Here is a 23879-nt window from a genome sequence, read left to right as displayed (position 1 = left end):
CCAAATACACAAATGAATGCCATGTCTCATTTTCCCAAATCCTCAGGAAAACTCCCAGGAAACTATCCAGAGACACCCTGGGGGCTGCCAAGTTGTTTCTCCTCTTCCAGTTCCCAAGGTTCTGGCAATGCTCCTTCTCCTGACAATTTCACAGTCCTCCTTCTTCTCTAAAGCTTTTGGATGGCAAAATCAGACACACTATCTTGCCTTCTGTCAAAACTTACTCTTGCCTTAACTTAGCAAAAACTCCCATTTGTGCCTCTTTCTTCCCACTGTCTTTGAACCTGACTTTGGAGGCTGAATAGCAACAATCTCAAAATAACACCTTTCTTAGCGTCCCTGTTTCTCAGCCCTATTCTCACCACAAACTACTCCCTCTTAAAACTTTTTCAACTTCCGAATTGGTTTCAAAATTAATTCACTCTGAACACTAGATGGCTCCATTTCAATGGGTCCTTTACAGTTTTTCTACTAAAAATATGCTAATGACAAAACCCTCAACTTCTGTACACTTTCCTTCCCAGTCTTCTAAGTGCTTTCAGAGTCTTATTTCATTTGCTCCTAAAACTTGATCTGTAAGGGATAATGTCAGAAATTAGAATCCTATTTTCTAGATTAGGAAGTAGATATTCAGAGAGGTAAAACAGTTTACCTGAGGCCAGAGAACTGATAAACCAGGTAGGAGAAACCTGGCCTACAATCCAGAGAGGAAGTCAGGATTTCATTTACCATCACACTGACTCGAGACCTCAGTTATTGAGGACTTAGATCACCCACACCAGAATCAACTAGGGAACCTATGAAAAACAGAGATTCCTAGGCCCTACCCCACCCCCACTGATTCAGGCCAGGAATCTGACATGGAAAGATTAAAAAAGGAGAAATTAAAAAAGCTAGAACCTAGCTAGGGCTCTCACAGCATTTAATCTTTAACCTACTCAGCATGTATTATAATCCTGATTCATAAAGGAGGAAGCTGAGGCTCAAAGAAGTAATTAAGTGAGGTAAGATTTGAACTTCAGTTTGTCTGACAAGTGAGATGGACACACTTTGCAGTCAGAAAGACCTGGTTTGTATCTCTGCTCTACATTTGGGCATTTTTACACTTTTGGACAAATCATTTCACCCCTGTAAGCCTCAATTTCCTCATCTGAAAATGAAAATAATAGTACTGACACCTCATAGGACCATAGTGAGGATTAAACAAGATCATTTAAGTTTTTAGCACAGTGTCTGGCATGTGGTAAGTACCTATTATTACCATTTGGTTCCTGACCCAAGAAACAAAAAGTCTAGGTACCAGGTCCCTGATGTCTTTGGAAGCACTTTCTTTCTTCCCCACATACCCAAAGCACAATGCATGTGAGGGAAAACTAATGCTGTTGACTGGCTAAACCACCACACTCTCTCAAACAAAATAACACGTTTCCACAGCAAGACTGGAAACGTGACTCAGAATTCCATTTGTACACGCTCCAATTCCACTAAGTCTTATTCCATCCAAAGGTATGTACAGCTGGAAGTGAGCATTTCAGAAATAGAAACCTTTCTCTTGGGGCTTCACTCAAAACCAGAACAACACATTCCTAACACCAAACAAGTGGGAACCAAGGGCTGAGAAAGAAGTCCCAAGGGATTTGAAGACATTAGGTAGGTCCCTGCTACAGGACTAGCAGGGCATGTGAGTGGAGACCATGTCCACCAGGAGGGAGATTTGGGTCTCTCTGACTCAATCCCCAGTGCCTAGAACAAAAGCATGACATGTGGTAGATACTCAGGGAATACTGCTGCGCCCTGAAGCAACCTCCTTCATATCTCAGATACATCCCAATCACAAAATTACCACTCAATACCTCAACTATAGGGTAAAATACAAATTTTCAACAGGAATAGAGGTGCAGTACCAGGGCAATTTGCCAACAGAAACCTACACCTTCACCCACCCCAAATGGTTTTGGACATCCATACCTTTGATTTGTGAAGTACACTAGCCTGAAAAATAGAAGTCCCCAAACCACTCCCTTCTGACTTTCCTTGTTACAGAGTTACAGTGATGGAGACAAGAAAGAGGCAAGTTTGCATGGGACAGAAGCAGGAGAGCATTGCTTAAATTTGTTTTGAGTCCTGTGACAGGCTTCTAGGATACTTACGATTTTAACCCATTGCCATACTGCCCAATCTGGGTGGACTCAGGCGTTCGTTTGGCTGACTTCCCAAACTGGATCACACTAGCAGCATCGCCTGAAGTGGAAGACGTAAGAGAAAGCGAAAAGTCTGCATTTCTTTCCCAGGCTCCTCAAAAATCAAAGGTCTGAGCCTTGTTAACCCCAAGCAGGGCCATGTGTCTACTGAAAACCTCTGTCCAAGGAAATTCACAACCATGAGGCAATTAGACACAACACCTGATTGGCCTGTCAGTTTAAGTTTAGCCATCACTATGACCTTGTTTTGTTACCCAAACATGGTAATAAGGCTTGGGGGGCAGGAGGGGGACGGGTCCTGTAGTCTGGCTCTAAGATGTCGTACAAGCTGATAAATATAACGTCAAGAGACAAGTAATCTGACTGACTTCAGGTTGTCATTCAGATGCTATCTCCCATGCTAGGACAAGACCAGGCAAATCCATTAGTGGAATTATGCCTGAGATGTTACAACAGACTCCTCTCTCCCCCAGTGGATCTTCAAGTCACAAAAGTGAGGCAACAAAAACACAAGTTAACATAGCAAGTATTTTATAAAAAAGGTTACATTCTCCTCAAAAGAAGCAATCATCTCATCACTTACTTGGATCCATTCCTGCTCCATCATCCAAAAAGCAAAGCATAAATCCTCCTCGAAGATCCTCTCGCCTTTCTGTAAAAGAGGCCGCGATTACTGGGTGGTTACCCTCCAGAGAGTGGAAACATGGGTATGATAAGAAGGGGGATCGATGTGAATGTTAGCCCAAAAAGGTCAGGTCAAAACTAGCTTCTCCTTGTAACACACCTAGTTAGTATAAGTTAAAATGAAAGGGCCCTTGGGAGTAGAAATTCCCAATTCTTCTCCAATTCTTTCCAGTTCATGACAAAGCTTGAGAGACTCGATACGGACGACAAGGAATACCTGGCCCAGCATCTAACCATACCCAGGACCACTGAATAGACATGTATTTCACACATACCTCAATCATCCCTCTGCCCATCTCTACCTGGATTATTTCCCTCTACTTTCTGCTGTGAACCTCAAGCCACTAAAGTACTCCCACTACTATATACTATACCTTATCAACACTGCTCAAATTCAACACAGCACCTCCTTAAGTTCAGAAAAAAATATCAAGCCAGTCATGCTGTGGGTACAGTGGAGGAAGTTGCTATCTACAAGATGAATTACTAAGTCTCTATGTGACTATCCCCAGGCTAACTGCAGTTTCTGGGCTACACGTATTCACCATCGCATCCTGTCTGCTGTGGGTCCTTGAAATGGCTCCCCAACCCAGGAGTGAGATGGCACAGGGTGCAGTGAAAGTGCCTGGTTCCCAGCAGGATAGGCTTGACTGCAAGGAAGAACAGTCCTTTGAGGATAAATTACAGAGCAGCCATGGCAGAGCTTCTTTGCTAACAGAAAGGTAATGCAACAGGCTACTGACTGCCATTCCAGTGAATAGAAGACACTCTTCTTTTAGCAGCTGTCTTTTGCAGTGGCAAGTGATTGCTCATAGTAGTCTGGGTCATGTCACAGACACTGGAGAAGAGATTCTCAAATAGGGAAAAGGCCCATATTAGAGTTTCCAAGGAAACTTTTAACCCAATAATGCGGACTAGGAAGACAAAGGAGGAACAGCACAGGCCTTGGAATCAGGAGAGCACTTCTAGTAAATGGAAGGCCTATATGAGGTACTACAGGAACAAGTCCAGGGCTGCTTTGAAGCCTAGCTCCTAATTGAAGACTTTTTTGTCTCCCCCAAGCTGCAGTTCACCAACTTTATACAACTATCTAAGCTGAGGAATCTGTTTAAAATGCTCTGTGTCCTCCCCTCAGGCTAAAGATTCAAATGAATCATGACCACCTTGTGTTAAATGGACTAGTTAAATGCAATTTAAAATGCTATTTCAGAAGTACTATAAACCACAGGTTTTTTAGTATCACTCAGTGTTCAGGAAGCTAAACTCAGCTGAAACATTAACAAGTGCTTCTTGAAAGTTCAAGAGCAAGGACCTTCCTGGAAGTACTATCGGTAGATTATGGTAGTACCTCTTATCAGAGTCTAGAGAATCCAAATGAGATCTAGCAAGCAGGAGCAAGTGCAAGTAATATGCAAAAAGGCTTCAAAGTTTATTCTAGAAGAAGCAAAGTGTCATATGAAGACTCGAACTGGGTCAGGTACAGATCATGGAAACAACGTTCTAAATCTAGCCAAGGGCCATTTGCTGTACACTTCAGCCATAAATTGTACAGGAAGATGGCTTTGGGACCTAGAAATGAGTTCGAGCAAAGTGAATTTGAAAAGTCCCCAAGGATCACTGGCGGCATTTCTTGAATGCTACCTAGGTAGTTACTTTTAGGCCCTTGTGTTTCTTATAACAGAACTTGCAGGCTGTTTTAACACACAATCGATACTTAACAGTGGGTCTGAGATCCCTTTCAAAGACATCATTTCTAAGATTTTTTTCATTTGGTTTATGAGGGTAAGAAATCCACCTGTGGAGAATCCTCTTGGCCACACAGTGACGGACAGCCTGTAAGCAGCTAGTAGTATCTAGAACCATGGTCATGTGCAACACTACTTCAGGGCCAAGAGAGACTAGCCAACACAGCAGTGACTTCTTCAACTTTGTACACAGGCAGTGTGACATCTTTTTTTTAAATGTTTTTATTGATTTCAGAGAGAAGGAGAGAGAGAGAAACATCAATGATGAAAGAGAACTGACTGGCTGCCTCCTGCATGCCTCCTACTGGAGATTGAGCCTGCAACCCGGGCATATGCCAACCTGAAACCAAACCGTGATCTCCAGGTTCACGGGTCAGGCCAGTATGGCTTCTTTACCTAGCTACAATACTTATCCCAATCATTTATTTGACGAACGTTTACTGAGTACTTCCTTTGTGCCCAACTCTGTAATGAAGATAATAGCTGTGAACAATGCAGATGTGATCACTACCTTCATGGAACTTACAGTCCAATGGACTCTACTCTGTAGCAGATCAGGTAAGCAGGAGAGTTTAAGCAGAACACGACTAAGAAAAGTATCAGCTAGAGCAAAATGTAGTATGCATAAGAATCACCTGAAGAACTTGTTAAAATAAAGATTTTGGGCTCTACCCTAGAGAGTCTGATTGTGTAGGTCTGAGGTGGTACCTGAGAATTTGCATTTCTAACATGCTCCCAGGTGATCCAAAGGTGAACCATTCTAAGAAGCACTGAGCTAGAGCAAGAACTACAAGGTTTCCTGCTTAAAACTATCTCCCCAGACATTCTACCAGTTTGAGATACATTCCTAACACCTGACATTTACTTTAATTAGTCAACTGAGTGATATCTAAAGCCTCTAAGGAAAAGAGCTGGGGGTTAGCATATGGAGACCTCAAACTGCCTGCTTTGAGTTGTGCTTCAGATCCTGGTAGTAGCTATGTAAGATTATCAGAGCCAGTTTGAAAGGCTATACGTCTAAACTTCCCCCAACATGGCCAAGTCTGGTTCTCCAAATTAACCTGACATCCCTCCACCAACTCCACTGGGGAGAAGACAGGAAAAAGAAAGAAATGGGAGAAGGGATGTAAAACGGAGCTTTAAGTCAAAAGTCAGAGATGATAAAATACTGTTGTCCTTAGTAGAGGTTGTAATGAAATGAATTTCAAGTTCTTCATCGTACTTTACGATCTGAACAGTATTCGTTCCAGTTATACTTGCTCCAACTAATATTCCATTCATTAACTACTGACTTAGCATCACAGAAGGGATCTTTTTTTGAAGAGTGGCAATCCCTAACCAAGAAAGTCAGTAAAAACACAGTCTGCTTCTACAGGCACATTATGGTCTGGCCCCATCTAATAGGAATGCTTTGGGTAAGTGAACACCTCTATGCTTTGATAGTCTGGTTCCTTTCTCACCCCTCTTAGGTTTAAATACAAATCTTCTAAAATGTGACTTTGTGGTAAATTCAAACTACATCTGGTGTTTGGGGAAATTTCCAAGTGCAGTATCAATCTAGTTTCAAAAAGGGAGATAGAAAAATACTGTCCCCCATGTACTAACGAAAATTTTATCCTTTAGGCACACCTTGGAGATACTGCAGGTTCAGTTCCAAACCAGCACAAAAAAGCAAGTCATAATCTTTTTGCTAGTAGAGAATCTTGCCTTCAACTTGTAAAAAAAATGCAACATCTGTGGAGCACAATAAAGTGAGGCACAATAAAGCAAGATATGCCTGTATTAGATATCACTATATTACTTTACTTGGAAAATGAGGTTGCTTTTATTCCTCCTGTTGAAGGTGTTAATAAGGCACTGAGGTAGAAAAGTATGAAGTTAAGGACACCTCAGCCAAGACTCTCAATCTTAAAGTAAATCATGTCTTTTTCCAAAATGCTATAGTGCTTAGTGCTTCTATCACATCATCTAATCCTTAACGGCCTTACTGTTCTAATCATCTGTCCAATTAGCGACTAAGTTCTCTAATGAGAATTTAGCAAAGCCCCCATCTCATTCTCTCTGGACTCCTTCTGAAGCAAAACAAGAGTAGCACTGAGCACAGAATAAATGCACACTGGGCATTGTTCATTTAAGTTGAAATCCATCTGTTCTGCTGAATTCTGTGTCAAGGACTAAATTTCCTTGCTGAAATTCACCAACCAAAGATGGGAGAAGGGAGTAGAGATGATCCTTTTTCAAAAGCTTCTTCCAAATAGACTTGGCTATGATGATTTTTCCCTTCAATATCACTTGGGAGTAGAGGTTCATTTCTGCTTTGCCATTGTGCAATGATTAAAATAGCCACCATTTCTTTCAGAGGTAGCTATAATTACTCCTCACTAAAGCACACTAAGATGTAAGATACACGTTGGCACCTCCATGTGGCCTGAGGGTTTAGTAACCATCTTCTAACAGTCTTCTGGTGGGCTCCTTTTTCCTGTTAGTTTCTCCTAAAAATAAAAGGAGTCTTACTTTTTCACCACTTAGGCCGAGCCTTTTAAACAGAAGGCATTTGGAATTTAAGCACTATAGCTGACTCGTAGCTGTTCTGAATATTTTCTTTGCTCCAAAATACATCAGGCATGAGAAATTCATATCTGGAGAGATTCTTTGTAATTATATGACACTAGAGGTTCTAAGAATTACTTCTTAGTTGTGTGCTTGTTCCCATTTATCACAGGGGTCGATGAAGAAGAATTTTTTGATAATTGTATATTCCCACAGAAACACTCAAGTCTTCTCAGAAGCTAGTCAATGTTACTCAAAATTACCTCATCAAACCTTTCAGAAGACTTTAGAAAATTTTGTCAAAAAAACAGATCACTGCCCAGCCCACGTGGCTCAGCAGTTGAGCATCGACCTAGATTCAGAGGATCACAGTTCGATTCCCAGTCAGGGCATATGCCCAGGTTTTGGGCTCGATCCCCAGCAGGGGGCATGCAGGAGGCAGCCAATCAATGACTCTCATTGATGTTTCTCTCTCTCACCCTCTTCCTTCCTCTCCTGAAATCAATAAAAATATATTTAAAAAAAGAAAAACAGATCATGCTATCCCGATTGGATTTAAAAGCTGTCTTCCACTATTCTGCTTCCAGACTTTTAGCATTCAAATGACCCAAAAGAAGTGTTAGTACAAACACTGAACAGGAAGAAAGCAAACAATTTTTTTAAAAGGGAGGTGGTGGCAATGATAATGACTAAGAATTCTTCCACTGTTGATCCCCTCTAGGAAAAAAAGAGGCTCTTACTGCCAAACAACAGAGCCAATTAAATAAGCCAAACAGTACATCCTTCAGTTATCTTTAAATTTGTATCAAAGCAGCCCTCCTACCTACCTGACACCTTTCTTGAGAACATCTCTGCAAACCTCAGTGTCAACCCAGTTACCCAGCTGTTTTATGCAACTGACATAAAAGTTGGGACTGGTCCTCACCACGTTTGAAGGAGAAACTGGTCTCCAACAAGATTTCTCTTTAGCTGCAGGTACTACAAACCTGGTCACCTGATAACTCCAACTAGTATAACCACTGGTAGTTGGTATTACACTCCCCACTACCCTATTCCATCATCCCCATAAATCTCCTGGTGGCTATTTGAGTAGATCTATAGATCTGGACACCCTGTGCTAGTTTCTTTACACCAATATTCTTGGTTTTTATTACATGTCTAACCAGGGCTGCCCTGTTTCTACCTAAGACCTAGAGTAATTGTGCCATATCCTCAGATTCCAGAAACCAGTTATTTCACACTCATTTCTTCTTAGGCATAGCAATAAATGCTTTAAAAGGAACTGGGCATTAGAAGAAAAGACTGACGTCTATCTTACCTGCATAAATATCTATTCTGGTGGCATCAGCATCTCTACAAAATTAAAAGAAAAAAATATCATGATCCAAATGAGACTCTGAAACACCAATTATCAAAATGCACAGTATTATGAAATGGATACTATTTTGAGTCTATTTTCAGGAATTCATACAGTCATTCTACATACATTAAAGCTATACTTCTTATACATGATAACACTATTTTTCCTTATATATCTGTGAAACACCGCTGGAGCTCCAAATTATTTAAAATAATCACATGACAAACAGGGCTGGGAGCATATTTTTAAATACAAATTTCACAGTGAAAACATCTAGAAGATAAGTAAAAACATTCCCCTTTAGATACTAAGAATTGACTCAAATTTGTGTTTCTCTCAATCTATTACAATCATAAAAAATGTTCCAATAACTTGTCAATTTTTCCTTCTCACCAAGATACTGAGAAAAAAGGAAACCAATAAGCTGCCACAAAGCCTATGAAAAAATCAAATCTCATGGTATACACACCAGTCAGCAGGCTGATTCACTAAGAAGTTGAGGTACCCCATTATACTCTATCATCAGCTAAAACGCAAGTTCAATCATCAATGAAGGCTTCCATAAAGGTTTGCAAGTAATCTAGCCCAATTTGGCAATTGCAAGCAAGGAAAACGAGGCACAGAGAATTTCACTGGTTTTAAACACACAAAAAATCCACTCAAATCCATATAGCTCTACATGTTCCTATTCCCAAAGACATAAAAACATTTTCAAATATGAGAGAAATTGGCAAAATGTTTGTATAAGCAGGAACTCCCAGGAATCTCCAGTTCACCATATGATATATAAAAAAGCAGTCAGCCACAAGCCACCATGGTATCACTAAGCTAACAAGTGGTAAATTCAAACATAGTTCCACTAAGCTACATTTTAAAATAGAACATAAAAATTATGAGTCAGCCAGGGCTGAAACATTTAAAATGAGATTTTTGGTTAAATAACTTAACTAGCACACTTCTATGAATAATCCAGTGAAAAATAACAATGAACGTAGTAATAGTATAGGTTTATAGTATAGACATAGGTAGACAGAGAAAATTATCAGCAAGCTCATTAGCTGGGGATCTGTTTAAAAGTACTTCTACTGTCAACTCTTACCCTCTTCTTCCTTTGTTAGTCATCAATACCCAGTCAATAACCAATGTCTGAATTTTATGTTTGCATTCAGAAACAAGACTGAAACAATATTTTCATAACATAAACAGAATCTTGATTTGCATTTCTGCTTATCTTTGAACCGACTTAAACTTTTCAGTCTTACACAGTAACATTTATAGGCTTCCATCACTAAGAACTCAGTATGACACAGTGTTAAGGAATGACTTCTTCCAAGCGCAGCTGCTAACAATTGACGATGCTTTGTTCAACTGGAGTCATCTGACAATAAAACATACACTTCAGGAAGACACAGAACTCTGGTATAATTTTAAAGACACTAGATGGTATACTCTCCTGGTAGCACAAATTAAATCAGAGCTTGTCTGTGTCTCACTAATTTTGATTCCTAAATTTCTATCTTAATTCTGTGTTTCACTACAATTATCTTGCTCTCATCCACAAAGGAAGGTAGCTTTGGAGGTTTAAGTTCATTATTTTTTATGCTGGAACACAGAGCAATGAATGAATTAAAGTTAGTCAAATACAGTGGAAGTATCAACTAATGTGCTATTAAAAATACTCTTTTGGGTAACAGGCCTCTTAGGAGTGAGTTGTAGCTGCTACAAAACTGACTTCCTCCCATGTCTTCAGAGAGCAAAGGTCACAATGACCCAAAAAGTTTTCAAGCACACAGGAAGACTACATACCTTGCATTATCAACCAGTTCAGCAAGAGCACCAAACAAGAATTCATGAGTAGTTCTGAAATGATAAACACTAAGAGTCAGCAAAAGAATTGTGGAATTGAACTATGTCTCCTAATAGAGCCAAGGTTATAAAATACTAAATTGTAGAAAAAAATCTAAAATCACCATTTGCATTGTCAATTTACACTACTAAATTTAAACTTCATCAATATCTTGCCAATCCGCCTCAAGTATTAATCTATTAAGTCCTGATATCTACACAGAAATGTTTATTCTTACTATATTGAGAAACCCATTCTGAAGTGTTAAAATATTCCTATGTATACTATTGCTAAAAGTAGTGTTTTTTTTACTCATATTCTGCCTAGAAAAACGTCTGTAATTTCTTTTTCATTGCCTCAACCAGCTGCTTCTGCATCTCTAAGCATGCTCAATGGACATCTTGTTAGCATTTTGCTTTACTAATTCCTGTGTATGACCTACTAGTGAAAGAAAAGCCATTCGCTGTTGCGCAATTTATGAGCAAAAATATTCCTTCTGAAAGTGGAGGAGAAAGGATAGAAAAATCCACTTCTTGACTTTCTCTTATTCTGGCTAAAAACAGAGCTCCCTACATTAAAGCAGAAGTGGAGAATCTTTTTTCTGCCAAGTGCCATTTGGGTATTTATAACATCACATGTGGGCCAGACAAAATTATCAACTTAAAAATTAGCTATGAAAAAAGCTCCTAGATTTATTGAATTTTGAGTTTCCCTGCGGTTGCCTTGGCAGGGCCAGACCAAAGGATTTTGAGGGCCAGACGTTCCCCACCCCTACATTAAAGGAATGCAAGACCCTCTTGAACAATTCCTCCTCGAAGGACAAGAGCATGCTGTGGTCTCCTAGGGCCCTTATTAAAGTTAACCACTTCAAGGAGAGAAGGGTTATCTCTTTGGAGGCTGCTCAAAGTTTGGGTTGGGTAAGTACACAATTGCCATGTTATTCGAAACTCAATAAAGTTGATATTTATGCATAAGATTTATCCTTACAATTATTCCTCCACATATGCTCTCCTTAATTTCCCATAATAGTCCTCATTAGATATTAGAAATAAAAGTATGATGTGTCCACCCAGAACCACCTAGAAATCTTGACTTTTAAGGAAAATATAAAATTAACACACATAATGCATTATCATCAAGTTTTCAAAAATAACCAAGTTATTCCAGCTAATTTTTTTGTATACAAAGTTTCAGCCAATAGATAAACTGAAATTTTCTAAAAATTCAGAATGAAATATACCATTATTAAATAACCAGTATCTGGGATCTCTGATCCCTTACCATATTGTTTAAAACAAATTGTAAAATGTTTGTTTATAAAATAAATGCCCAAAATTGAACTGCTAGAAAGACTGATTTCTCCTCCTCAGGTAAATATTTGAATTTTTACAAATGCAAATTTTGAATGAAAAACTACCAGTTCTGGGAATTTTAGGAAGAACTTTTTCCCATGAGATCAGTGAATATGTTGCTAATCCAAAGGTAACACCATTAAATAAGTTTTAACAAAAAAGTAGAAAATTTATCTCCAATTCAACTAGAAAACAGAGCTCAAATTTTCCTAAAATCCAATTCTTATTTTACATGAAAAAAACCATTTTTAATAGAAAAACCTGTATACAACATCTATATCTTTATTAAAAATATTTAAGTCCTTAGAATATTAAATTCTTCAAAATATCTTTTTATTTTTAAATATTTTATTTATTTCAAAGAGAAGAAGGGAGCGGAAGAGAAAGAAACATCAATGAGACAGAAACATCGACCAGCTGCCTCCTGCACACCTCCTACTGGGGATCAAGCCTAAAACCTGGGCATATGCCCTGACCAGGAACTGAACCAGTGACCTTCCTGGTGCATGGGACAATGCTCAACCAACTGAGTCACACCAGCTGGGCTAAATTCTTCAAATTATCAACTGAATTACAAAAAAAGTATTCTGTGGATTACTCCCCTAAGAAAAAATAAGCTAGAAAATTAAAGTGATTTGTTGAAGGCAACGTAAGTTAAAAATAAATCTAACATTTGCTCTCAAGCTTTCAACTAGTCATTTTCCTGACTTAGAAACTTACAAAGTGAATTAGTCTTCTGTACTCTAAGTTAAAGAATGAAGTATCTGGCCTTTGGTAGTGAGAATGGTGAATATGAATAATCTGAAAAACAAATTCTGATACTCTCTGCCATCAGGGCAAAAAAATAAAAAATAGAAATACCAGCTTCTCAGCAATACATATTTCTGATAACTTCATATGGAAATGAGAGCCATTTAGAATTAAATAGTCAAGGTCTCTAAAGGGCAAGCACAAACTGTCTCTGGCTAAATTTTCACTACTTTATATACAATGTTTAGAAATGTGCCTTGTACATTTAGAATTTTTAAAAAACATTCCAAATGGTCTTCCATGTTCCACAATGTATGAATGCTATTCCACACCTATCAATGCTGTTCCACACATATTTCAGATAAGTTAACAGTTTATCTTTAAAATGTAACTAAGGGATACTTTTGTGATGTGTACTTATAACATCATAAACAGGGCCTTATGTGACAACTGTTGATAAATTCAGAGACAACACTCAATTTTCTACAGGCTTCCAATTGATTAATGATGGGTCCTACTAACAAATACTAAAGCCAGAGTTCAAAATATCTCTTAAAATGGTAAGAACCAAAAGCATACCAACTGCATAAGTTCTCCCTTTTTTCAAATAATATTCAAAGAGATGTACTCATTTCTAGTTAGTATCTGAGATAGAAATATTTGAATACCCATCAAAGGAAATTCTTTTCTTCACAACCTAACAATTCCTTACATGTGATCCAAGAAAGATCAACCATCTAGAAAAAGATTTCACCTAGAGAAAGATTTTTAACAAACTCTCACTTTCAGAGGATTGATGTTTTTATACCACTTGTGCTGTAAAGAAAATTGTTCAGCATTTCCAGTGACAAATTCACCTTGTAAATGTACTCATTATGTAAAAAATTGTCTCCCTATTCATATTCAGCCCGAATTTAAACCATATAAGTACTTGGATATGCTGACAATAGAATTGCCCTAATCAACAGAAAATAATCTAGAGAAAATCTAGAGCAACCACTTTACATTCATATTGCTTTAATATATTTAGGGTAAGAACCTACATTTCACACAATTTTAAGTCCTAAGAAACACTGTCTCTAGACAGTTTCCTCTATATTCACTTCAAATATTGATAAAACCCAAAAATATCATATGGCCAAGATCAGAAGTTATTAAATGTGCCAACAGGAACACAGAAAGCATGCATCTTATACTTAAGCTATGCATCTTATGCCAGAGGAACATCAATACCACCACTACCTCTAGATTGCTCATGAACTTTTTTCTATCAGTCACAAAACCCACCACCAAAGAGGGCAGTAACAGCATAAAACTTTTATCTAAAAGCCCTAACTTTTACCATCTCGTACTAGCTATATCCAGTATGAAAAGAAATTGGCCTTAAGAGTTTCAAGTTATCCTAAGAATTTCCCATGCCTGCTTTAAACCTTCATGCTAATGTAACCAAGAGAGTAACCATCAGTACTGTTGAACTAAAAAAAATAAAATAAAAAAATCAAGACAGATGTTTACTATCTTTAACAAATGTCCCAGAATTTACTAAAAACTATTCTGCCTAATCATGAGCACCAAATAGCAAATTGCTACCACACTTATCAACTTTTGGTTTATATAAGCTAATATTATAAATAGAATAATCATCACCATCTATTCAATGTTTGCCATGTAAGAATTACTTTATGATTGTTACTTTACATAATATTCAGAAACACTGTCAAATTCAGCCCCATTTTACAGATGAAGACTCAAGAGAAGTTGACCTCTGCCCAAGGACAAAGCCAATAAGCAATCAAATCCAAGCTTGGCAGGCTCCCAAGCCCATGATCTTTCCACTGCATCACTGATTTTCCACACTTCTAGTCTGGGTTCTGCTTGCAAATCTACATTAAATAGGCGGTAAGGAAAGGGCCATTTCTTTCATAATTCACAATATAGCTATATTGTAGATGTCAGAACCCTAAAAAGATTTTTAACATTAGAACAAAGAAAACAATACTGTAATACAATTTTTGCCTTCTCTGAAGGTGACATTGCACCACTTAACACAAAGGAGATACATCTACCATCATTAATACTGCCAAGGCATATCTTAAGAAAATAAGGCCCAGGCCGGGTATCTCATTTGGTTAGAGCGTTGTTCCAATAGGCCAAGGTTGTGAGTTCCATCCCTGGTCAGATCACATACAAGAAACCACCAATGAATGCGTAAACAAGTGGAACAAATTGACGTTTCTCTCCCTCTCCCCCTTCCCCTCTCTAAAACAATTTAAAAAATTAAATTAAAAATTTTGTTTCTTCCAGAAGTGACCTTCCAGTCAGGTCACCACATTAAAGAAATCTCCTGAAATTAGTTACAAACCAGAAATGTATCTTGTTGTTCTAGCGTTCATATTTTCTTCTGGCACAACTGGACATATTCAAAAGTAGACAAATTCAATGGTGTAATCCAGATATTCCAAGTTTCCAAAATGATACATCCAACCCTCAAATGCCCATGCAAGCAGGTGGATCCAATTCAACATTGGTAAATCAAATTAACAGAAAATTCTCCAATATCGCTTTAGTGATTTAACTGAGGTTCAGTTCTTTGCTTTGGCTGTTTGCCTGTTGTTAATAAGCTATAATATAGCATAACAAATAAGCAGAGAAATATCCCAGAATCCTCAAATTAGTGGCTCACTGAGATAAAATTGACTTTTAAAGGGAGAAGTAAACCCTTTCCTATATAGGTAAGGAAGTCTTTGAGGAAGCTGGAACAAGAACCCAGTTTCTGAAGTCCCATTCGTGTCTTCCAAGATTATCAAATAGTCTACCATTCCAAATTTGGCCCCTCATTCCAAAGCCCAATGATCTGTGAACATCTAGTGGACTTCAACTGCTGGTTCTTAATGTGAAGGTTCAAACATAAAGAATAGTGAGGGTTTTGCCCAAGGCTAGGTTATAAACTAGTCAGCAACCTTACCTAACTGGATTTCAGATTCACCATCCATAGCATAAGACTTTGCCGAGGTAACCTCTACAGTACCTACCCTAAAATGCTCAAGTTCAATAACAAGCTTCCTAAACAAAACAAAATAAAACCAGGCTCTCATAGTTTGGCAAATCACTTCACTTAGAAAAATTTTATTTCCTTGATAGGAAAAATAGCAAACAAAAAATTACAGACATGATCACAAAGAAGGCTCTCTGGCAATTTAGGGTTTTGGTCTTGTTTCTAAGTCCTTTCCCATACAAGGATAAAAATTAATACGCTATTACTGGATAACTTAAGTCTATATTCTCAGCCCTGAAGGTGATTCTTCAGATCTCTGGGCCATCATTTAACTGCTCATCACCTCTCCACATACTAAAATGTTAGAATACTTACCTTTATCTCAAGCGACAGATGAACATATTAAAACACTAAGTAGTTATGACCCCAATGGATTGTTTCCATGAAAGTGAGCGTAAGAATTAACCCTGAAACATTCCAGACCCATGTGGAGTGATTGTAATCTCTTCACCAACCCAAGAACCACGAACACCATGTGTTTTGAGATTTGCACACACTTCGGGAAATGACTATTTAAATCATGGGTTTAAACAAGTTGCCATATGAAAACTATGTTGGATGTGGGGATGAATTTTCCCAAGTATATAAAGCCAACTGTTCACTGGAAGAAAAAAAATTTAATTTCTTCTCACAAGTTGTCACTTAAGTATCTTCATTCTTTTTTTTCTTGTTAGAAAGAAAAAACTTGTTATAACCCAACTGTTTTGGCTGCTGTCACTAAAGAGAATATACTAGAATAGTGCAACTCTTGGTGATCCAAAGAACAGTACTTGTTGGATTCCTATCAAACACTTGAGAAACAATTCGATATAGTGACCTCAAATAGCTAGTTTGCATTTGAATAAATATTGATCCAATGGCTGTATTCTTCTGGATTAGCAAGAAATATTTCACTGATCTCTGTTCTTCCATACAGAGCTCAAGGCTCATCCAGCGATACATCCCCAAAAGTGAAAAAGCAAAATTTTCTGGGAGAAGGATTTCCATACTAATATCAAGTACTTACGAATTTGTGTGTAGATATTCAAAGGTTAGCTGAGCTCGATTCAGACTGCTGTAATTTGTGAAAGCCATGACTGCAGTGAGGTCCAGTCCTTTAACCACTAACTGGTAAATACAACCTTACAATGAAATAGATTCTCCAGGATTCCTTCAAGAAAGGTTTGGTAAGTCTGTGCTCCTTACAGTTAAACAAGGTTACTGCGTATCTATCCAAAATATAGTCAAAGATGTCTAAAACTACAATTGATTTCTCCTTTAAGTATTTTTTTATCTTCTCAGACTATGATGTAATATTGAGAACTACGTCATAAATCTGTAGTCTTAGGAGCTTTAACGTTAAGTTTCGATAGTTCAATGAGTTGAAATGTGGATAATCTTGAAGTAGATGGTACTGGAGTTGGCGGTTTTATTACTGCTCCATCTTCGTTTTCTTGAGCCCTTTTTTGTTCTAGGAAATTTACCAATCCGGAAACTTACCAACCCGGAAATTTATCTTCTGTTACAAAACTGGACAATCACCCATGTCTTCGCCACCAATGATCCCAGGATCCTTAATTAGACCCCAGACTGGCGACCATGATTGTCGAGTATATATGGTGATAGTTTGGCTTCACGAACTCCTAACTGAAATATCTCTTAACCGCTGATGGCGGATTCCAGTTTTCAGAGCCCCGCCCGAATCTCCTCTGGGTGTGTCAAATTACCTCACAATGACCCGCTAAAAAGCCTCAGAATTAACCTGCTGAAATCACTTCAGGCGGGCTCGCCCCTCCCCCCACTCTCCTCAGACAGCGGCCTCAGCCTCTCAGGCCCTTTCCGGGCCTCCCCTCAAGGAGAGGAGTCAGGCCCAGCTTTCAGAGCCCCGGTCGAGGGCAACGGGGCGCGCACCACGCGACCGGGCGTTGCCCTGCGCTAGCGGCTGCCTTTGTCCCTCCCCAAGGAATTGGAACCCAACAACCGCAGCGCGCTCTTGGAACCATGTGCCGCCGCCGCCGCCTCCGCCGCTGCCGCTGCCGCCGCCGCCGCCGCCGCAACACTAGCCGCCCCTGCACCGCGCTGAATGAGATGATGACAGTACTCAGCACCACGAAGTTCGCCTTTTAGGGCTGCTTCCGCAGCCAGTACAGCCACGGCTTTGTCTCCGCCACTGCACACGAACCAGGCTCCCTCGCGCACTCCCCGACGCCCAAACCCCCGAGGCCTCCGCCGTGCATTCAGCCAATCATAGAGCCGCAGCTCCTCCCGCCCCCGCCCTAAAACGAAGCCTCCCGATTGGTGAGCAGTGGGTCTCCACGTGACCGGATCTTATTAGCCGGGCCCGCCCCTGTCACGTGAGAGAGAGCGCCTCTCTTCCTGCTTTCCTTATCCTCTCCGCCATTTAAAGAAACAGTACCGGGGGCGGGCCGAGCGACGCAGCCGGGACGGTAGCTGCGGTGCGGACCGGAGGAGCCATCTTGTCTCGTCGCCGGGGAGTCAGGCCCCTAACTCGAAGAAGCCCTGGCGCGCCCTCCCCCCCTCCCCGGTCTGGTAGGGCGAAGGAGCGGGCGCGCGGTCGATCGAGCGATCGGTTGGCGGCTCTTTCTCCTGCTCTGGCATCCAGCTCTTGGGGCGCAGGCCCGGCCGCCGCGGCGCGCGCCCGGTGGCCGTTGGCGCTCGCGCCGAGTCTTTCTTCTCGTACGCAGAACTCGGGCGGCGGCCTATGCGTTTGCGATTCGACGAGGAGTCGTCCGGGTGGTCGGCGGTGGCGGGCAGCTGCTCCGCCCCGCTCCCGGGGAGGCGGCGGCGGCGGGATTTGGCGCGGCGGGGGAAGCGGGGGTGGCTGGGGCCGGCCTGGAGGCCTGGCGCCACCCTTCGGGGCCTGCAAGGACCCAGTTGGAGGGACAGGAAGGTGCTGGGGGATGGTTGGTGGTGGGCTTTCTACTTTGCCTTTTCCTCCTTATGCCGCCTTAGTGAGAGACGGGAGCTCTGGCGGCAGCTCCGGGGTGGGAGACAAGCTCCGGAGTCGGAAGAGCTGGGTTTGCTTCCGGGCCTAGCCACCAGCTGGCCGAGTGACCTTAGGCAAGTCACTCTGTAATCTGCGCCTCAGTTTCCTCTTCTGTCTATCGATGTTTGTGGAATTAAAAGCGCTTTGTAAACTACAAAGTGTCAGTGTACGTAAAGGATTATTATTTGTAATTTTTTTTGAGTTGTAAGAAAACAGCAATTGCCCAGTCCATGGGTTTTGAACCTAGGAACCTTGGATTGGAGTTGGAGATTCCCCAAACTCCCTGAAACTGTATGCACAAATTAGTGAGAATGTGTATTTTAGGGGAATGAGGATACATCGCCAACAATTTTTCATAGGGAGATGTCACCCCCAAAGAGTTAAGAACCACAATTTCTTTATGCCATAGGGAGGAAACTGAGGCCTAGATGTCATTTGGGATCCTTCACAACCAATTTGAAGCCCCTGTTTGAATCCCTGGGATATGTGAGCTTTTCTGTGCATAATGGGTATTGGGGTAACAACACTCCACTGCTTGGCTTTTTTTCTGAGTCCTTTCCTTCCCCCACGGGGTGCCTGAAGAGTGGCTAATGCATATGGTACAGTGGCACCCAATATAAAGCAGCTGAAACTAGGAATTGGGTGTGTTTTGTAGTATCAAGAAGCCTACTTAATCTTTGGCCCATTAACTTTGTTGCTGCTTATACTGGTACCTGACTGCCTTTCTTTCATTGACCATTTTTCACGACCATGTTTCACATGTTACTTGCTCCTGTTATATGTTTCTAGTCGATGTGGTTGGTAGTGTGCAGGCTTATTTTTAAAGGGTGCTGCCAAGTCTAGCTAATTAATGGTGCAGGTGGATTTTTTGAAAGCTGGCTAACTGGAACAGACTGTACCAGGCATGGAATTCCTGAAGATGTTGGGGGGTTATCTTTTATTAATTGAAGGTTAACATTTTCTGAGAAGTTGTATTAGAACCTGTGCTGAACCTCAGAATCAGTAGATTTGGAAGTGTTTAAAAGCTTAACTTTTTCCTGGACTGCTTTGTATTCTATTTGCTTGCAAGTGTGTTACTAAGGTGGCCAAAATGCCAGCTTTTTGCTTCTTTGTTAATTGTCAGCTGCTTTTATCTAATTCCAGGCTATTACCCAGCAAACACTATAGAAATGTTTGAACAGTTGGGTTTCAAACATTTTTGTTTTGTGGAGTGGTACAACTCTAAGAAAGCGAACACACACATGTAAGTGTATTTTGTCTGGTTAGATGTTATCCGGTTCTGCTATTGCATACAAATATCTGAAAAAAATCAATTGACTGTTCCCTTTACCTAAAGGGCAGAGACAAATGATCTCACTTCCAGAGAAATAACTTTTTTGGAGAAAAATGTGTTGGTCTTTTGTAATAAAATTTGGATGTACTGCAAAAGAATCTTAAGACTGGTGATAAGATGCTTTTCTCAGCAGAAAGGAGGGACAAAAACAACTGGAACTCAAAGCTTGAACTTCTGTGACAAAACATGAGATGTCCAGGATAGAAGGTTGAAAGGGTTTCACTACAGTGTTCTGCACTAGCTGGAGCAGATGTCTTTCAGTGTAGCTATGGCATGGACTCCAGATTTGCAAGACCACAGGACCTGGAATAGCTTATGAGGATGTGACAGGAACTGTGGAGCTGGATATTTTTATTTTTGAATTTTGAGACTATTCACCTCGCTTTCGGAAGAGAGAAGACGACTAAGCTAGCAATACCACCAGCACTGTTACTGGGAATTTGAAGACCTGAGTTTCTGCCAGACCCTCAGTGCAAACTCTGGTGACATTGCATCCAAAGTGAACTACGGTACTTGCCATTTTCCAAAATGACTCATTCTTGACCATCTCTGTACTTCTGTTTATACTCTCTTCTCCACCCTGAAATGTCTTACTCTGGTTCTTCACCTGCCAAAACTCTGCCATTTTTCTCAATACCCATCTCACATGCTCTCTTCTCCATGGGTCTCTTAATTTTAGCCAGAAATAATCTTTTTAAAATTTTGTCATATGTCTTTTATCTTTGTATATGATGCCCTGTAAAGTAGTTATTTGCATGCTTTTTTTATTTGCTCTCTTGCAGATAGCAAGCCCCTTGGAAAAAAGGGTCTTGTCTTACGAATCTTTGCCCACACATACTACCACATATGATGAAGCTTTTAATAGAAAAGAGGAATTTAGAGAGCAGGCTATCTCAGAATAAGCATTCAGTAAGTGTTTGCTTAATCATTGTGTGATACCCTGGTTACTCTTGATTAGGGAAAAAATCACTAGTTATGGGCCATGTTTCTTCCTTTGTTTCATGTTTTTAAACTCTAAATTTAAAAAGATTTCAGGAGCCTTCAATCATAAAGAGAAGCTGATACGTTGCATAGGGTATTAAAGAAGGGTGCATGCACCAGTGCCTTTCTCTCGTTCGAGATGGAATCTTGTCAAAATGAAAGTTAAGGACAGCTTTTTTTCATAAGACAGTTTAAGAAAGGCATTGGAAAAGGTAGAAGGACAGTATCTCCTTTGCTTTGGTGTTGGTATGTAAGCTTAAATTCATTTCTTCTCATGCCTCCCGTGGAGCCCTTCTTTATTTCCCACCAACCACTGCTCAGCAGCCTGAGTACAATCAGATTACTCCCCCAAAGTATGAGACTTAGGGCAGGTCCTGAGATAGTTTGTTCTCAAGAGTCAGAAACAGTCTTTGCCAGAGAACTCTTTGGGTTCTTATCATCACTGACTGTTAATCATAATAAGGCTCCATTTTTCCTTTATCATCTGTCAAGCTTCTCAGTCAGGCTTGTCAAGAATTAGTACCCATCAGGCAGCTGATGTGCTGACAGCAGACCCACCCCAGTGTTAGAGTCCTGTGTTTGTAATTCCATGCATTTGTTATCTTACCTGTTTTGTCCCTGGACCTTCTGACCATCTTCCTTACGCTATTCCCTCAGCCTACAGATTTGGTACCTGGATTTCTGTCCATGGTGATTTCTATCACCTTACTACTGAAGAAGATACCATTCCAGTGGACCACTGTGACCCAAGGGACATTCAACCTTCATGATGTGGCCTTCACCTCTACTCCTCTCCTTTTCTACCCAGATTGAGCACCACCCTTTATGTGAAGTCAAACTCCTCAAGCCAAATAGCTGAAACTATTTAATCACAACAAAGGCCCAGTTTGTTCCATGAGTGTGTATTTTGTTTCTTCAGTTAAAACCTTCAGAGATACATAATAAATTTGGATCAGGGGATTCTTAGTTATCAACGCTGTCTGAAGAATGGTAACATCTTCTTGAGAACGACATTGGACCATGTCCCACAATCTCAGATGTTTGAAGTTTATGAAGTGTTGAGGATCCCATACAGGTTACTGGACACTATTCTTTTTCCATTTCAAATCTGTAGAATCCTACTGAATGAGAAAGATATTCTGACCCATTGGGATTAAAACAGGCACAGTGAAGTCCATATAGCATCTTTGGGATTACTCAGGAACCAGGACTTTCCACACAAATGTAAGAAATTTTACAAAGGAATCCTTTACCCAGCATTTCACAAAGCTTCAATCAGATTCCAGAAAAGTCCTCTTGAGACATCCAGGTAGAACCTATATGGTAATTCCTTATGTTTATGTTGCACTTTACAGTTTCAAAGCACTTTTACATGCATTAATATTATCAAAATCACACAATGGATTATAATCCCTTTTTGCAAATGAGGAAATGGGATTTGAAAGGTCATCCAAGGTGACACAGCTACCAAATGGTAGAGGCCAGGCTTTCTGACTCCTGGTCCAGTTCTTTCCTTGGAATTTAGCCTCTACTTTACCTGCAGTGTTAAAATGACTGCAGGTTGGGAACCTCAGGAAAGTTTTCCAGCTTCCTGATCTAGTGCTCTCAAATAGGATGTCATAAATGTAATATTGTGATAGCTGTACCTAGACCAGATTCCATAGAAACACCCCTAAGGTTTAGGAGCAGACTGTCTCTATGGTGGTAGATTGTTCAGTCATCAAGACACATGTTCATCTGACAGCATTACCTAGCATGAAACACAAAAGCTATTTTTAGATCTTTTGTCCATCTTTGTGGTCTTCCCAAGGATGGCCTAATTGATTGGGGATCCCTTTTCATATCATGCCCTTGTTTTTTGTTATTACATTTTAGTTTCTTATTTGTGGTTCTTTTATCCCCAAACTAATATTTATACAAAATGACCCATCCGTTTAGAGCAGTACTGTTCATGTATGTGTAATTGTATACACAAATATGTCATAAAGATGGAGCTTCTGTAGTCCAGTAAGGTGATAAAAAAAAACTGTAAAATGTGTTCCCTCCCTGATTGATAATGCAGTGTAGTGTATTAAAGGATATCAGAAGGCTTGCAGCAAAAAAAAAAAATATCATTTCGCTGTTTAGCCTGGTATGTTCTAAGTTTAATCAAGCACAGATAGTTATTTTTGCAGCGTTCTTTTCAATGGAATGAGGCAGCTGCTTAAGAGTGGCATAGCCAATGCTGCTTGAATGCCCACAGATTGCCCTGGAGACCCAGGAATAAACTGCCTCTTTGACACCCCCCCCTTCTTATCAATAACAGCTTTGAATTAGTATGTTTACATCATCAGAGTCCTTTATCTTGACCATTACCTTGATTTTCTGTCAAAGGAACCTCTAGAAGATTTGTGGGAGTACAGGGGAGGGGGTTAGGGGAAAGTTAACTCATCCAAATTTGGATGGATTCTATGACATTTAGTGCTGTACTTCTCTGTCCCTAGAATTGTGCTATAAACCCAGTTCTTGCATCTCTGGGAAGGGATAAGGAAGCGGGGGGAGGAGAGATTTTCTTAGAATTTCTGAGCTGTGGCGCACTGAGATCTTATAAGTGCTTGAAGAGAAGTCATCCAGCATGGGATTCTGGAGTTAATACTTACAAAGAAATAAATGCATTTTGCAGCTGTATCCTTACTGCAGAAAACTCCAGTGCTATTCTCACTTAAAACCAATAGCCTTGTTCTCTGATAGTCGCCCAATTTCTAGCAGTGGGAATTTATAGCAGACTTGAATGTTAAATTATGTAATTCTGTAATGTGGCCCACCGTAGGGGAAGAATGACTAGGAAAACACCTTGGCTTACCTAAGGCTTTGCTCACACAGTTTCTGGTTTCTGTGACCTATTTTTTGTATTTCAGCATTTTGTGAACAACTTACTCTTAGATCATTGGTTTTCCAAAGGCTTTGTGGCCATGAAGCCCTTTGAACGAAAACTATGTGGAAGGCCAAAGTAAAAGTGAAGCTGCTCTGGATGAAGCAGAGTGGGGGTCCTGAAAC

At 40.2% G+C, this 23879-nt stretch overlaps 2 protein-coding genes across 7 annotated transcripts in view; one reads left to right on the top strand and one right to left on the bottom strand.

Annotated features, from left to right (window-relative positions):
* MORC2 (MORC family CW-type zinc finger 2) overlaps nt 1-17549 on the bottom strand; it is a 37799-nt gene extending 20250 nt beyond the window's left edge. For all 6 annotated transcript variants that reach the window (XM_016198563.2, XM_016198565.2, XM_016198564.2 and 3 more), the window contains exons 1-5: nt 16550-17549; nt 10347-10400; nt 8499-8533; nt 2785-2853; nt 2151-2241 (exon numbers count right to left, since the gene is read on the bottom strand). In XM_016198563.2, the coding sequence (XP_016054049.1) occupies nt 2151-2241; nt 2785-2853; nt 8499-8533; nt 10347-10400; nt 16550-16617 (317 nt within the window). In that variant the 5' untranslated portion in view covers nt 16618-17549. The remainder of the gene's footprint in view (nt 1-2150; nt 2242-2784; nt 2854-8498; nt 8534-10346; nt 10401-16549) is intronic.
* TUG1 (taurine up-regulated 1) lies at nt 17192-22611 on the top strand. The gene is made up of 4 exons (XM_087828789.1): nt 17192-17204; nt 18041-20371; nt 20645-20771; nt 21501-22611. The coding sequence occupies exons 1-2, from the start codon at nt 17192-17194 to the stop codon at nt 18493-18495; spliced, it is 468 nt and encodes a 155-aa protein (XP_087684915.1). The 3' UTR covers nt 18496-20371; nt 20645-20771; nt 21501-22611.
* The last annotated feature ends 1268 nt before the right edge of the window (nt 22612-23879 follow it).

This window comes from Miniopterus natalensis, chromosome 20 (genome assembly GCF_054644295.1).
Source record: "Miniopterus natalensis isolate mMinNat1 chromosome 20, mMinNat1.hap1, whole genome shotgun sequence".
NCBI lineage: Eukaryota > Metazoa > Chordata > Mammalia > Chiroptera > Miniopteridae > Miniopterus > Miniopterus natalensis.
The sequence above is the reverse complement of the archived record's forward strand: the minus strand, read 5'-3'. Positions and strand labels throughout refer to the sequence as shown.